Below are 17,252 nucleotides of genomic sequence, written 5' to 3'. Positions count from 1 at the left end.
AAGTGTCTGGAGAGAATCTTCCCATTTTAGGGTGAGTTATGGAGCAACCCTAAATGGATCTGCAACATTAGCCCTCGGATGCCACACAGGTTTGTTACATATCTGATTCCAGGAACTGGGATATGTACATCTTTGGGAACCATTACTTCACGCACCACACTCAACTCTCTAGTGTTCAAACCTCTAACATTTCTTGGTTTAGCCAATCTCTAGCAACAGTTACAGTCTGTAACTTTCGTGGTGTTTGATGATGTTGGGGCAGTGTGAGGAGGTGAGAATGGGTTGCTATGAATGTTCTCAGGCCCCCCAAAAAAGCAGATTGAATAGGATGGGCCCCAGTGTTCTCTTGGTCAGTTACCATTGCATTTCTGAATGCAGAGGAGACTTGAGTGGGAAAGGCTGCAGGGCATGTCCCCATGCCTTTCTTGTCCCCATCCAATATAATTTCTTGTGTCCCCTGCCCTCCACATAGATCATGCTTGCCTTCTTCCCAGTCACAAATTTGCATGACCTCTCACTGGGCAGAAATACCACATGGAAATTCTCCCCAAAGTCTTCCATGTGGACTGTAATGTACTGAATTATTACTCTCCCCCCAAAATAATCACTACATGGTTGCCCAGGCTTAGTCTGTGAACTCAAACCCACTCCTTCAACTGAGTTAAGAAAATAAACTTAAGTTAAGAAAATAAACCCCTTAAGAATGATCAAGCATGATCCCGATGAAAGTGATTGCCTGATGAATTCCATGTGTAGAGGCCACAGTGATCACACAGTGGGTCCAGTGTTTGTCTTGCACATGGCTGATCCATATTTTATCCGGAATCCCATAAGTCCCCTATCATCTTCCGGAAATTGTTCCTGATTGCAGGATCAAAAGTAAGCCCGGAATTATTGCTGGGTGCCTCCCTACAACAAGAAAGAGCAATGCCATGTGTGATGGTCTGTCTGATTTCACATTAAAAAGCCCTGAAGAGACACTAAGAATACAGAAAGGCTGTAAAGAATAATGCGGACGATTCCAGCTGTAGTTCACTCATCATTTCTGGACTCAGTCATGTCCTATTATCACAGTTTGGGGTGCCACCCATATGAGATGCCTGCTTTGAAGATAAGGTGTATTGCAGCCACTCTCAGGTAACTGTCCTTGGGTTTACATTCTATAGACAATCACAGGAACTTTCAGACTTTCTAGTTTCCCCAGAATGACTCAAAGCTTTCAATACTTTGAGCTGATGCAATGCCCAGGTATAGGTGTTGTGATCACCCAGGTCATACCCCTTCTCCAGTGTTAAGAATTGAACCAAGTTTTGAAAACATTACCCCGGTTCTTTATATGGCTCTTTCCATGGCTTGAAGGTTCTTTGATTTTTGTGACAGTTAAAAAAATAAAGTTTTTATTTTGGGTGGCTCAACTCCAGGTGGTGATGGGACACGAGCAGTGAATGTACTAAAACGTGGGACGATGGCAAGCATAATGTATGCCCCCTAGCCCTTTGAAGTATCTCCCTGGTCCTCTTGTGGGCTCTTTGTTTTGGGGCCACACTCAGAGGTTGTCAAGGCTGTCTCCTCTCTGCTCACAGGATTCACTACTAGTAGGGCTCCGGGGACCATATGGAGTGCCAAGTACCAAAACCATGTCATCTCCATCTAAAGGAAGTTCCCTACACTTGCACTATCATGCTTTCCGTAATCTGTGTGTTTTTTGACAAAATTGCTCTTCATTCACTGAAAAACATCACTGTTAATTGAAGGAGATTATCCTCAATTTAATCACAAATCCATATAGACTTATATTCAACATCAACTTTAGATAGTTTGAAAACATAATCTTGCCTTGGGGCATTACATATCCAGTCTTGGTGTCTTGACAGAGTCTATACAGCCACACTTGAACACAGTTTGGAAAATTCAAAAAGTAATTGTTTATCTAAAAAATTACTTTATTTAAACACTGTGTTCAGGGGAGTTAATAGTACAGTTGTTTTTCTTTTGTTACAAAATTGTTCATGACTGTTTCCGTCATACAATGTAAAATATACGTCACCAGTGCACATTTCCCATAACCATTATCCCCAGTTTTCACTCACCCTCCGTCCTGTCTGCATCTGTGATGGACATTTCTCTTCTCTCTCTTTCTTTATTTAGACACTATGGTTTGTAATATTGCTAGTGCACGGGTAACATGTATATCAATGTATCTCCTTTGGGCACCCAGTTCTTGTCCAGAGTGATCATTTACAATTATTATTGTCACAGTGGTCCCTTCTCTGTCTGAACTGCACACCCCAGGATTTGTGGCAAGCTTCATTCACTTTGTTGGTTCTCCTAGCCCTATTAGAAACAATTGGTTTCTAATGTGTCTGATTATTACTTTAATAATTTTATATCCCACAAATGAGTGTGATTATCCTTGTTTTTATTTTTTATTTATTCAAAGAAAATGTATCATATAGTTGATATGACTGATCATAATATATTTGTTTCAGGATAACAGAAAGCAAAGTTATTTAGAAATAGAAATAGAGTAGAAAATTGAAAACAATGGGGAAAGAAAGGGAGAGAGTTCATTAGCAGTTATATTTGTAAAAATTATTGTATCACCAATTAAGTCATTTATTCAATAGCCGAAGGTTTAGTTTGCTCCTTCCCTTTTATTTCCTTAGAGATGGAAAAAACTAAAACAAGCTGTCCATGTGTGTGTGTGTGCATGTGCGTGTGCGTGTGTGTGTGTGTGTGTGTGTGTGTGTCTGGCAATTGCCGTTTGCGTAGTCAAATCAAAATATGGGAGTAAGTGGAACGAAAGACCTTGGGCCTAAAACACAGGGAGATCTTACCCCCAAAGTACTTTGGCATAAGACTAACTTAGGGCTCCAGGGATACTCGGTTGTCCAAACCCCTAGTCATTCTCGGTTGTCATCTCTTCAGCCTCGTAGTTTTTGCTGTCAGGTTTCTGTAGTGATAGATCCTGGTTCCTGTACACATCCCGTGTTGAAGACCTGGTGTTGTGTAGTGTCTTCTGGTTCCGTCTCACCATCAGTTAGCATTTAAATTAAAGATTAAAATTCATGAAATATCAACATATGCTAGCCAATAACTATTCGTTAATTATTCTTTATGCACCCTTTGTTTATCCATTCATATTGTCACTACTTTTTGGAACACATTAGTGTGTTTTATGGTGTTCCACAGGCCTCTTGGGTTTGTTCTTCTCTCTTCCTTTCTGCACCTTTCAGTTGCTTACTCTGGATAATGGCATTGACCCTATCTTCAACTTTTCTGAGTCTTTGTTCACTTTGCTCTATACTGCTACATTGCTCTATACTGCTAGTGAACGTGTGTTGCATATTCAGCTCCAGAGTGGCCATTCCGCTTGTGGTCTCTTTTTTGTATTTTCAGTTTTTATTTTGTTGTTTGTTTATCCTGTGTGGTTTTGTGTTTCTTCTGCTCTTTGAGAATACTTTCCTTGAGCTCGTTAAGCATATGCTGGCATACCAGAATAAAAATCTGCTAGAAGTTTCTCTACAGATTCCACAAAAGACAATTACTGTGGATTTCTTTTATACATTGGATGTGTTTTTATTCTTTATTTCCACACTCAATGATTTAAAACGTTTATTGAGGGTCTTAAGAGGTAGTACATTGGGTAGAGAATTTACCTTGCAAGGGCCAGTCATATTTCCATCCCTGGCACCACAAGTGGTCCTGCAGGCCCTGAAAGGAGTGATCCCAGAGCCCAGACACAGGAGTTATCCCTGAGCACTGCTGTCTTTGGCTCCCAAACTCAAACTATTTGGAGATTTTATGGTTTGTCATTCTATTCGTAGTGGTTTTGCACACACATAATTCCAACACCAATACAGTGATGAAAAGTGAAAACTTTGTATAAACTGTTAACATTGAAAACCATATTCAATTTTTTGGGGATCTCCTGTTTGCTGTGAGATGAAGACCCATTAATTAGTTGGTGGCATCCCAAATCCACTTTAAAATCTGTATCCTATGTCATGTCTGATCGTTGTTCATCTCACTTGCATTGAACTCGTGTTTGGTCAAAGATTCCTTGAAATACATGAGGAGAAAGAGAGAAAACTAAAAACCACAATAATAGGGAGATCAACAAAACTATGGGAAGAACTGGAAGAGTAGGAGGTACTGGAGAAAGAAGAGGATGAGGAGATGGAAGGAAGTAGTGGGATAAGTAGAAGCAGAAGTAGAAGGAAGACGAGGGTAAAATCCAAATGAGGATAACTCCTTTCTTGGGAGCCGGGAGTCTAGCAGGAGGGGGTTTGGCAGGCTCCTGCCATGCCGGAGGCCTTCCTAACCAGGCCTAGTGGGGGTGCGGGACTTGGTTAACCCCAGCACCCCTCTACCACCTTGCTCCAGATCTCCAGGTCTTCCCCGGGCCACATGCCTGGGCAAGCCGGTTTGTTGGGCCCCTTGGGGGAGCTTGAAGGTACCCTAGGCTTCCCCCATTATCCATTCAGCTCCTTAGGAAGGGTTTGGGTGGGGCCCTGAACTTCTGGCCTCCCAGATTCTTGAAGGATCTCTCCTTCTTGGGAGCCGGGAGTCTAGCAGGAGGGGTTTTGGCAGGCTCCCGCCATGCTGGAGCCTTCCTAACCAGGCCTAGTGGGGGTGCGGGACTTGGGTAACCCCAGCAACCCTCTACCACCTTGCTCCAGATCTCCAGGGCTTCCCCAGGCCACATGCCTGGGCAAGCCGGTGAGTTGGGCCCCTTGGTGGAGCTTGAAGGTACCCTAGGCTTTCCCCCATTATCCATTCAGCTCCTTAGGGAGGGTTTGGGTGGGGCCCTGAACTTCTGGCCTCCCAACTTCTTGAAGTCACTGGTAACCTCTGTCCAGTCTATATTTTCAAATTCGCACAAGAAACATTAATAGTACTCACTATCATTGAATTTTGTTTTTATATATGCAGAATGTCCAGTTTGTACTCTGCCCTTTTGCATGCCCCTTCATAAGATCATATTTCTCTTTAACTTCCTTAACTCCTACCATCATTACTCCTCATTTACCCTTTCTAACTTAAGTACTGTAGAGTCGTAAGTCACAGATCAAAGTGGTGCCTGGGAGTTAACACCCACCCAACTATTTTAAAAGGCATAAAAAGGACACTTATGTCTCTTCACATTTTATGGGTGTTTTCTTTGATCGCTATAACTTTTGCTGAATATTTTCTTATACAGTGATGATCCCCCCCATGATTTTTATCTTCTCTTTGTGAACTGCTCAATATGAAATTTGATGTGAAAGAATCCCTCAGTTTAATGCTTATGTTTGAACCAAGTCATGGGTATTGTTGGAAATGTTCTTACGCCCCCATATATCTGATAGCACCACGTGGCTTTATTTTTTGTTTGCTTAGGCACACTAAAATGGGAAAATACTATACATACCAATAAGTTCTTATCTAATAGAGATGGGAACACACAAATCTTGTAGTGCAATGAGAACTTACACCCTGAACATTGACATAAAGACCTGGTACAGGCCTCAGAAGAATGGGCATTCTCCATTCACCCCTGATCTAGAGAAGACATCTACAAAACATCCAAGGTTGTACATAACATCACCTGGAGGCATTCCTCTACCAGGGAAGACCCTACAGCTGCTCTGACATCGATCTACTCAAAAAAGACTTCCCTTAACACTAAGAAGACTTAACAAAAACAATGACTTGCTTACTGGACAGGGTTGCTGTATTGCCCCTTAATTGTGAGGTTTGTCTATAACATCACCTGGAAGCAATCCTCTACCACGGAAGACCCTACCACTGCCCAGACATCATCCTGCTGAAAAGAGACTTCCCTTAACAATGAGAAGACTTAACTACGACCTGCTTAGAGGAAAGGGCTTCCTGCATTGCCCTTTCATGGTGAGATGAAACGAGAAGACACTCCACATCATGACTTCAATTTAGGATATGCAGATTCCAGAATCTTTAATACAGAAACATGATACCAACAACAGAGACTGTGTGAAAAGTGTGTTGGCACTACAGACAATGTCTTGGATTGGACGATAACTTGCCTGAAGCCTAGAGTTGGTCTTATGCCAGGAAACTTCAGAGGTAGGATCTCTTTGGATTTAGGCCAAGGTTATTCCTTTCCATGCCTCTCATATTTTGGTGGGCCTATGCAAACAACAACTGCCTCTCTAACACCGTTTTTACTGTGCTCCTTTGACTCTAATCTTTAAAAATGCACCCACTTAAAATTTGAGGTTAACTTAAGCTAATATGCATGTACATGGAAATGTAAAATTTACTATGCCTCTAATGTTTAAGGAGTTACATAAGTTTTATGGCTTTATATTGCCTTGAGTGCTGTTAAGAAATATTATAATGTGCTACAATCTGGGGACTTGAGGGACAAAGTAATTGTACATGGATTCTGTTTTATTTATCTTTATGTTCTTTGGCTGAAAGTTCAAAGTTAAGATATCAGCAAGGGGACTTCTTCTGAGAATTATGTTATGGCTGATTGTCCTTCCACTGTAACGTTACCTTGTCCTCTTTCTTTGCATCTTTTGTTCTCATAATTCAAAATAAAAATAATTAATAAAAAATGAGGATAACTCTTATATGCGGTATATAGAGTAACTGGATGAGGACATGCAGAGCCGATGGTCTTGAACCTCACTGGGTGTGACCCAGAGGAAAAAAATGAAAATATACAGTAAAGAGCGAATACCTCCATTCCCCTCGTTCCAAGAATACAGGAGGTAAAGGAAATGAATAGAGTGGAGGGGAGAGTGTGAAGAGACAGATGAATAGCAACAGGAGTCAAAGGGTTTCAAGTTCATCAGAGGTGTAAAGAAGTGATAGAGATCAATATGAAAACCACAAAATCGTCAAACTTTAAAGCATGGGACCTAACTTTAACAACCAAATTGAAAACCATGTCTATCAACAAAGAAGCTTGGGGAGGGAGGAATCCTGGGAACATGGTTGGAAGAAAGTTGACATTGGAGGTCAGAATGGTGTGAAAATATTATATGACTTTGAAAGACATGATACTTTAATAGAATAGAAAACAGAAGACAGAAGAGGAAGATGAAAAGTAGAGGGAGATGGAAGAAGACAAGAAGGAGGCAAGAACAGAGGAGTGAGAGAAAGAAAACGCGGACAATTTTTGACTTTGCATATTAACTTGCTCTGACTCTCCCTCAGTGATTATCGAGGCCATTTAAGAAAACACATACCGACCTCCACTTCCTGCTTGGTGTGAATCTATAGATCAGGCTAGAGTCGAAAACTTTGGGTGGTCTCAGGAAGTTCCTGAGCATTTGATCTGTTTTGGACATGCATTCATATTTGTAAATTCCCTAGTAAACACAGGAACTTTGTAATTCACACATTCCCCACCCACACCTCCACCACCATCACCACCACCCCACCACCCATCCACCCATCCTTCCCTATCTTTTCGTCCCGGCTTTCAGCACTGCCTCAAGCTCCTCAACTAGAAAATGTTGCTTCAGGTGGCTGTGGATCATGCACCTTAAATGTTGTCTAGAAGTAGATAACTGCACTTCGGCACCGAGTTGCTTGTGAGTAAGGTGCAAGGTTCCTTCAGGTAAACCCGAGACAGACGAGAAAGAACAGCAGTTCTTTAAAACTAAGTTTTCTGTGCTCCCTTCAGTATCAGGGGTCTAGAGTCCCTCGAGAGAATGTGAACTGTAGTTCTCAAGGCATGATGTGAGCCAGGAGGAGTGTGGTCCAAACACAAGCAAAACACCAGAGAGGTATCGTGCCTCCTTTGGCGTTGCTTTCCTTGTTTTAGCATTGGCCTGGTGCAGAACATTTTGACTCCTTTCAAGAAATCTGTAAAGTGAGTCTTGCCATTTTTGCTTGATTGGTTTCTACTCAGTGGAGGAACTGGCCCTTGAAGGAATCTGCTTCATTCTCTTTCGCAGAAGTCAGTCACAAAAAGTGACAACAGACTTTTATTTTCACACAGGTGGAAAAATCAATTCAAAGAAGAAAAGACAGTCACATATCAAAGTTTGACTATACATATGCAGAAAAACTGGAGCCATAATCAGACATCACATGGCTTACAAAACTTAATTCACAACAGACTACATAGCTGTGTGTAAACACTGTACACGTGAAGACTATACACAAGAAGGAAGCCTAAGGGAAAATCCTCATGGCCTGAGGTCAGGTAAAGTATTTTTTGAAATAACTCTGAATGGCTGATGCAGAGGAAGGGAAACATTGGTCCAAATGCATCTCATCAGTTATAAAATTATTCTCTCAGATGTTCCACAACATTAGCCACTAGAAAAGCACAAATTAAAGCCACAAGGGGCTACCACGAAATCTCTAGTAAAATGTTTTATAAAAGATTCTGCTAATTTCACACGCTGACGACTTTGCAGTAAAACTCAAAATGCACTCTGGGAGCGATAGCTCAGCAGTAGGGCATTTGGCTTGCACATGGCTGATCCAGGATGGACCTCGGTTCGATGCCCAGCGTCCCATATGGTGCTCCCAGCCAGGAGCGATTACTGAGCACATAGCCAGGAGTAACCCCTGATCGTCACCAGGTTGTCCCCCCCCCAAATAAAACAAAAACCAAAAACATACCAGAAAATTGGGGCCTGAGAGATAGCATGGAGTTAGGGCATTAGTCTGGCATGCAGAAGGACAGTGGTTGGAATCCCGGTATCCCATATGGTCCTGAGCCTGCCAGGAGAGATTTCTGAGCATAGAGCATAGAGCCAGGAGTAACCCCCAAGCTGAGCGCTGCCGGGTGTGAACCCCCCACAAAAAAAAAAATAGCAAAAAACCAAAAGAAGGGATTGCAGAAGTTATGTTGACTCCATGAAAGAGCTTGCTAGTGTGTTGAAAGTGTCACTGGAACACGGGTTCAGCCGCAGAAAGGCAGGTAGGTGTCTTACGCCTGTCCTAGCAAGACCCTCCCAACCGGGAGCCTTAAGTGATAGAAGAAGTTGTGCGAACAGGAAGAGGTTAGGGTCAATGCTCATCAATCGCCACTCCGAGGTATGCCCAGCTCCCAAACTCCAGTGTCCCACATAGTGCGCTGGGCCTTTAAGAGAAGGCCCAAGTGCAGAGTGCTGAGGTTGGAGGGAAATGGTGTCTGGCCAATGAGAGAGAGGCACTAGCATGGGCAGCAGTGGCTGATGACTTCACAGATGTGCGCAGAATTCCCCCCACCCCCAGGCGTTACCTGCAGCAACCGATTGCCTGTGGCGTCCATCTGGGGCCCAGAGTTTGCTGAAAACTTGCCTCTGCCTCCAGCAAGGAATAGGCCCATTTGTTTCTCCCCACAGTCAGGGCTACCTAAACTCGGAACATGAGTGCCCCGGAAGATGAGGACAAAGATGAGGTGACATTGCGTGGAGGGAATGAGGGCCTCGAAGGTGAGGAGCTGGCCAGCGTTGGGGGAACAGGCTTCAAAGGCCCTTCCACACCTGGAATAGGCCTCAACCTGGGGGTTCTTCTAAGAAGCAAAGCTGAGGGAGGCGTCCAGGGCCTCTGGGGCTCCGAGTGGGAGCCCAAAGACCTGGCAGTGGGAGAAGCAGTGCTTTATGGCCAGGGAGGCCCTCATGGCACCTCTGCTAACCGTCGCCATGACCCGTGGGATGATTGGGATGATGATGGCCCTGACCCAGTGGCTTTAGTGCCCCCGACTACCCAGGAGTCCGGGGCAGCCAGGATGCCCCAGGTGCTCTACACAGAGCTACAGGATGTCGAGAGAAGCCTGTCCCCAATGAGCTGCTGGGATGAGGATTCCACCCCTTGGCGGGGGCTCAACTCAGTGACTAGGGCTCCATTTCCCCGGGGCCATGGAGAAGCATGGCCGCACTTGGCCAACCCTCCCTTGCTCCTAGGGTGCAAGGATGGCCGAGGTGGGAGAATGACCGGGAGAGGCTCCAGGGGTGGGTGGAGTCCTCCTAGGGACAAGCAGGGCCCTTTTGCAGTAGGCCTGGCCAAGCTGCCTTCTGAGCCCGAGTCACCAGGTGACTTTGGGGAGCTACAGAGGAGGAGAGACGGGAAGGCAGCCTCCAGGGCAGGGGCCTCAAGAGGAAGGGGCCCAAGCATTACCCATGGCCCCGTGAGTTCCAGCATTGCAGGCAGACAGTCTAAATTTCCCTGGAGTGAGAATGTGCTTTCCATGCGAGGATCCACACCACGCTCCCTTCCCCGAAGGGGCACTACATCTTTAGAGAGGTGGGCTGTAGCAGGTCAGGACAAATCTGCCAGCAAGACTTTGCCTAATGTGGTGCTCGGCAAGAGCCAGGACAAGTCCAGCTACTCTGGAGTGTCTCTATCAACCAGCCCTCCCCAGAGTACTACAAAGATGGTAACCCAAGATAAGAAATACCTTAGGGGTCCCTCCAAATTGACCCTGGGGAGAGGTACTCCTTCCTGGGGGCAGAGAACAGTACCAGCTCCCAAGCAGCCTGCCACCTTCCCACCAATTTCTGGTGTTAAATTTTCTGGGGGGCCCGAGCGGGGTTCCTTGGTGCCACTACCAAGCAAGCAGCCAAAGCAGACTGGTGCCAGTGGGAAGAAATATGAGACCTGGAGGCCAAGAGAGTATGAGCAGTTGGCCAGAGATGATGATCCAAATAGAGATCGGTCCCCCATGGGCCAGGTTAGTAGATCATCTTCTCCCTTTCTCTACTCCCTTTCCTCACCTCTTCTCTGTATCTTGCTCCCACTGTCCTCTCCTGGGTCATTGAGCGCCCTAGCACTTGGGTGCCCACAATCTCTAAGTTGCCAGATGGTGCTTGTTTGCTTGTTTTGGGACAAAGCTGAAGCCAGCATCCAGTTTGCCAGACCCTTTTCTGCTACCTTGCCTCCTCCCCAGAGAGGGAGTGCTGGAACCTGTTTTATTTGGGGCAGTTCTGCAAAGACTGTTCCACAGAACTTCTGATTTTTTAGGTCCCTTTACTTCCCAGAACCTATCATATTTTGACCTGGATTTTTTTAAATCATGGACTTCTTATTTTGTGTGTGTGTTAATTTTTATTTTGGTTCCCCTTCATTCGGCCCTGCTCCCTTGAACTGACTGATAGGCTGTCTTGGGAAGAAGGAGCCATAGACCTGAACCTATGAATTTCCTCTACTTCCCTGACTCAGCCTCGCCTGTAAAAGTACACTCTTGTTCCCAATCTGTGAAAAATGTTTGTTTTAGATCCAAGAAACCAGGCTGAAGCTTTCTGGCCAGAGGGTGCATGTTGCACAAGGTGGCAGTGGCAATTCCGACATCAAAATCCAGAAAACTCCTGGAGATATTGGGGCCTTCGTACTGAACCAAGGGCAAATTATGGCCCGAGGGCCTGCTCGTTCAGGTGAGTTTGTGGAGGGCAGTGGAAGAAGGCAGGGGAAATGCAAAATGGAACCTGTACCGGTGGGGTTCTCAGCCTTGCCTTCCCTGGGAATTTGTTTAGAGAAACTGCAGTCCAAGAAGACAGTATCCTTTCCCTTAGGCTGTGTGGCAGAGATATTGTGTAGTAGTATCATTAACAATAGGATGTGGACTTTCAGTGAAACTAACAAGTAAAGTACTGTTAAGACATCCTGCAAACTCAGTGGCAGCAATGACAACAGCTGTGTGAGTGTCTAAATCAGGACCACAATCATTGGGGCCCACAGTTCCACAGACCACTGTTGTCTCCATGGGACATTCTGGAGATGCTGAGCAGGGCAGATGCCCCTCACTTCCAGAAATGTTGCCTCATGTTACACTCCCTCCTCACTCTGCTCTGAGCCTTGGAGGCTGGAGAGTGTTTCTCTTCCAGGGGACCTGGAACAACCTGAAGATTCCCCAGAACCAGAACTTCTGCAGCTAGCTCCTGAAAGTGTCAACTGTCCACGGGTAATGCTCCCTCTGGCTCCTAGAAATGGAGGCCCCAAGCAAATAATGAGATCTGAGTCAGGGTGAAACTCTAACTCCCCCTTCCACTTCCCACATCCCACTGTGGCAACTCCTCCAATGAAGACTCCCTTCCCCTTCTAAACAGTGGGCTTTGTGATGCAAGATCCACATGGAGTGAACTAATCTTTTCTCTCCATCATCCAGTGTACTGTGCTACAGGGGGAAGTCGAAAGCCTCAAGAAGAGAATAGGTAGGCCACACTGGCTGGGGCAGTGAAGGGTGCTGGGTCTTAGTGTCCAATATGAGCGGAGGGGGCTCTGGGAAGGTAGCAGATGCAGCTACCCTCAAAGAAAATAAGAACTTCGGGAGAACAGAACCCAACAAGTCTGGCCTGGCCCTGCACCCTTCTCTGAATTGAATTCTAAGTGTGATCTACAGAGAGGAAATCTTCTCTGTTTGCTTTGCCAGTGAAAATGAGACCTGGAGGAGGCATCCTTCTCTTCCCATGTTGGAAGGTGTCTCCCCTAGATTGTCTTTAATAGCTCCCTGGTATGGCTTGTACAGTGTGTGACTTTGGGGTGCTTTTGTTTAACAAGTCTGAATGGGTCCGATGTGCCCCAGAGCTTGAGAACTGCACTACTATTTTGTTGCCTTTTGGAAAACATTTGCACATGAATGAGTGGATGTGATGGTTGAGTTAGGCAGGTCCAGGGTATCTTACGTGGGGCTGGCAGGGTTTCTGATTCAGAGCTATGTGTTTCCCCAGGAAGACAGGGCCCCCGGGCGGTTTTCAGATCCCTCTCTAGATGTGTCTGGAGACTGGAATGGCTGTTAATGCCCTTTTTCTATTTCAGCTAAAATGGAGAACCTGGCTGACAGACTGCAGGACATTTTTAGTATGTAATACACACAGCAGTCACTTGTCCCTTCTGTGATAGCCACTTGCCCTAGCTGAGGTGAGATCTGCGAGCTTGCCTTGACTTCAGGTCCTTCCCTGATTGTGCTCAGTTTCTCAGGTTGAACAGATGTCTTTATGATGAAGAAGCATCGTGTGCCCTTGGAGCTGACTTTCTGAAGACAAGCTGTTCTCCTGCAGTTCCGTCCAAATCACCACCATATATTTTGACCCTCCTGCAACCACGGTTTAATGACAGTTTGTGATTAAAGTGCTTCTCATGATCTGTTGTCTGGTGTGTGTGTGTGTGTGTGTGTGATTTGTGTCTGTGTGTGTGTGTGTGTGTTGGGACTGGGTTTATCACAGCGTCTTCCAGACCAGTATCTTTTCTCTTGGTCACTCTATACCTGTCTACCAGCAGGAACCCAATCTTGCCTGGAACTGGCTTCTGTGTAAGCTCTGCCTGGCTTTGGTACATCTCCTTTCCTGGAAGGTCTCTTCCTTGTTATCACCTAACCCCCTCGTATGTGGGGTATCACGCTTCCCATTTATGATCTTTGTTCTCTTCCATCTTCAGCTAGAAAACAGGACTCCATTACAGGCTTCTTTTCATGTCCCTTCCTTGAAATTTGTTTGATTCCCAAAAAGAGTGAGTGTGATAGGTCTTGATGCTCTGCTTTTTACTTACTTCTATGGAAGTAGTCTCTTCCTCTTCCCCCTCGAAGAGATTCTAGCAGACAGATATTTGTATGTCCCAGTTTAAGTGCCAAATTTCCCCTTTGGGTTTCCAGTCTGAACTCTTACAATTATCCCTCACTGTTATGAGGAGTTCCTTTCCTTCAGCTACTACCTAGAGTTCTCTCAGTATATCTTTAGGTGAGATTCAGGCACAGACTTATGTTAAATTGTAATTACATAGGTTCTGTGACATTCAGAGTTCATCATAAAGGACTGGGTTTTTATAGCACATAAGGAAAACCAATCTTGATATACTAAGTTCGGTGTGTGAATGTGGTTTTCTATGTGTCTTTGTGAATAAAATTTATCACTGAAGTGCAAATTATGTGATTGGCTGAGTTAAAGAGTTTAGGGACTATGGTTATAAAACTCTCAAGAGGGCACCACAGTGATCGGAGTAGGTAGGGCTCTTATTTTGTAAGCCAGTTGCATGGGTTCTATCCTTCACACCCATATGGTACTCTGACACCTGCCTGGTATGCAGAGTGGAAGTGAACCATTAGCTCTCTTGTGCGTGTTCCCTAAACCAAGGAAAGAACACACAAGAAGACTTCTTTCATGCTTCAAAGGGCTATAGCACATAGCTTTGCCTTGTGAATCTCGGGTTTCAGTACAGCAGTGATTGTCCCTTTATCACCATTTGGAGTTGTGCCACCAAAAGTAAATTTTTAAATGTAGGTGGCTTGGGGCTAGGGCGTTGGTGCTAGAGGTAAGGTTTCTGCCTTTCAAATGCTAGTGTAGGACGGACCACGGTTCAATTCCTTGGCGTCCCATATGGTCCCCCAAGCCAAGGGCAATTTCTGAGTGCATAGCCCTAGTAACCCCTGAGCGTCAAACGGGTGTGGCACAAAAACCAAAATAAATAAATAAATAAATAAATAAATAAATATAGGTGGCTTAATTTGCCAAGAACCCTTGATGCGTGGAAAGTGCTATATCAAGAATCAATCTACCATGTTCAAGGGTTTGTTCGATTCTTAACTCCTGAAGAGGAGCTATAGCTTGGGGATCACTAAATTCATAACTGGACATTGGGTCACCTCAAACTACTGGGGTTTCTGGAGTTCCTCTCTGGGAAGACTAGACAGTCTAACGCTCCTGTGAATTTCAATTGAATATGAGCCGGAAGCACAGGTACCTGAGAGTGGCTACATTACACCTCATCTTGTTGAGTCTCATTTGATTGGTACCCCGAATGTGTGCTAAAAGGACTTATATGGGATGAGAAATTATGAGTGACTGAACCTGGAAATTTGTACACTTTTACTCTTGCATTCTTATATTCTCACCCTGTTTATATATAATATGAAGTCAGATGGACAGACTATCAAAAATGGCATGGGACAAGGACCTTCCTCAGGCCCAGGTTGAAATATTCTTAATCTTTGTTAAAATATTTAAACAGTATGGTTTACAAAGTGGTTCAGAAGATAGTTGATTCTGGCATTCATTCAGTGTCCCAACACCAGGCCCACCACCAAAGTAACATTCCTTTCACCATTGGCCCCAGTTTCCAACCCATCCCCAATACTGCCCCCTGGTACGCACAAAATCATGCATGAATGTGGGAACACTTTCCAGGTGTCAGTGTTGCTCACTGAGATACAGCAAATTTGTGACTGTGAAGAAGATAAGCATGAACCATGGTGGAGAGGGCAAGGATGGGAGGGACTTGTGCTTGAAGGCAATATGAAAGCATTGACATGACCCTTAGTGTCTTACTCACCCAGTCTCCCATCTCTTCTCTGAGTACACTGGCTTCTTTTCTATATTCACAATACGTGTTACTCACCACTCTGCTATAAACATGTACACACAAAAGATGGCCCACCTCAGGATCTTTCATTTCCAGGGAAAATTTGAGATAGACCTTGGCGCTTAGATTACAGAAATATATATGGGCCCCAAGCCAAAGACATAGTCACAACCTCTCCTGACTCAGTATGCCCCCAGGTTATCCCACTCTAGTCTGCTCTGCATTCATGGAGGCAATGGCAGCTGCCCAGAACACTGGGGTTGACCCTTTTCATCCTGCTTCTGTCTGGGCTATGTAGCTCATGCATCTCAGCACACATACACACCACCGTCGACACATCCCACCATGATTGCTCTCAATGGACATTTAGCAGAGGTTGGTGAACCCAAGAATAGTCAGAAGAACTGAGAGACCTGAGTGAGCAATTCTCATATGGCTTTGGCTTTTTAGTGTGCTGTACACTCTCATACAAATATTTTAGTGACCATTCAAGTTTTTGAAGAACATCATGAATTTTATAGGGTCTGCATTGAATATATAATACTTAATGTTGACATTTTATTTCATTCAGTGCAGTATCTTGGTCTGCTCCAAGAAAAGAGAGGGCTTCCCCTGCTGACTCTTGCTCACTCAGTTGCTCACTCACATTCCACCCTACCTGGAGACTGCAGAGGAGGCAACCTATTCTGAGTTCAGAGTTCAAAGTCAGCTTAAAGGGAAAATTGAGAGTGCTGGCATGCTGGCCATGGGGACTTTTATTCAGGCCCCACCATTTCAGCTAAATCAAGGCCAGGTACACAGCTCATCCAATCTCCAGAGCTCAGTTTGAGCAGAGTAGCCACTGAAACTTCATTCTTCCATGGTGCATTGCAATGAACCCTTCAGAACAGAAAACATCTGGAGAGAATCTTCCCATTTTAGGGTGAGTTATGGAGCAACCCTAAATGGATCTGCAACATTAGCCCTCGGATGCCACACAGGTTTGTTACATATCTGATTCCAGGAACTGGGATATGTACATCTTTGGGAACCATTACTCCACGCATCACACTCAACTCTCTAGTGTTCAAACCTCTGACATTTCTTGGTTTAGCCAATCTCTAGCAACAGTTACAGTCACAGTTACAGTTACAGTTACAGTATGATGGTGTTGGGGCAGTGTGAGGAGGTGGGAATGGGTTGATATGAACGTTCTCAGGCCCCCCAAAAAAGCAGATTGAATAGGATGGGCCCCAGTGTTCTCTTGGTCAGTTACCATTGCATTCCTGAATGCAGAGGAGACTTGAGTGGGAAAGGCTGCAGGGCATGTCCCCATGCCTTTCTTGTCCCCATCCAATATAAGTTCTTGTGTCCCCTGCCACTCCACATAGATCATGCTTGCCTTCTTCCCAGTCACAAATTTGCATGACCTCTCACTGGGCAGAAATACCACATGGAAATTCTCCCCAAAGTCTTTCATGTGGACTGTACTTCACTGAATTACTAATCCCCCCCCAAAAATAATCATTACATGGTTGCCCAGGCTTAGTCTGTGAACTCAAACCCACTCTTTCACCTGAGTTAAGAAAATAAACTTAAGTTAAGAAAATAAACCCCTTAAGAATGATCAAGCATGATCCTGACGAAGGTGATTGCCCGATGAATGCCATGTGTAGAGGCCACAGTGATCATACAGTGGGTCAAGATTTTGTCTTGCACATGGCTGACCCATATTTTATCCGGAATCCCATAAGTTCCCTATCGTCTTCCGGAAATTGTTCCTGATTGCAGGACCAGAAGTAAGCCCTGAATTACTGCTGGGTGCCTCCCTACAACAAGAAAGAGCAATGCCATGTGTGATGGTCTGTCTGATTTCACATTAAAAAGCCCTGAAAAGACACTAAGAATACAGAAAGGCTGTAAAGAAAAATGCGGACGATTCCAGCTGTAGTTCACTCATCATTTCTGGACTCACTCATGTCCCATTATCACAGTTTGGGGTGCCACCCATA

At 44.8% G+C, this 17,252-nt stretch overlaps 1 protein-coding gene across 1 annotated transcript; it reads left to right on the top strand.

The window, feature by feature from the left end:
* The first annotated feature begins 9,340 nt into the window (after nt 1-9,340).
* On the top strand, nt 9,341-17,043 carry LOC125998873 (uncharacterized protein CXorf49 homolog). The gene is made up of 5 exons (XM_049766912.1): nt 9,341-10,645; nt 11,189-11,345; nt 11,796-11,872; nt 15,896-16,054; nt 17,032-17,043. Exons 1-5 carry the CDS (start codon nt 9,341-9,343, stop codon nt 17,041-17,043), a joined length of 1,710 nt encoding a protein of 569 aa, XP_049622869.1.
* Nucleotides 17,044-17,252: the final 209 nt, after the last annotated feature.

The sequence above is a fragment of the Suncus etruscus genome, chromosome X (genome assembly GCF_024139225.1).
Source record: "Suncus etruscus isolate mSunEtr1 chromosome X, mSunEtr1.pri.cur, whole genome shotgun sequence".
NCBI classification, from domain to species: Eukaryota; Metazoa; Chordata; class Mammalia; order Eulipotyphla; family Soricidae; genus Suncus; species Suncus etruscus.
The sequence above is the reverse complement of the archived record's forward strand: the minus strand, read 5'-3'. Positions and strand labels throughout refer to the sequence as shown.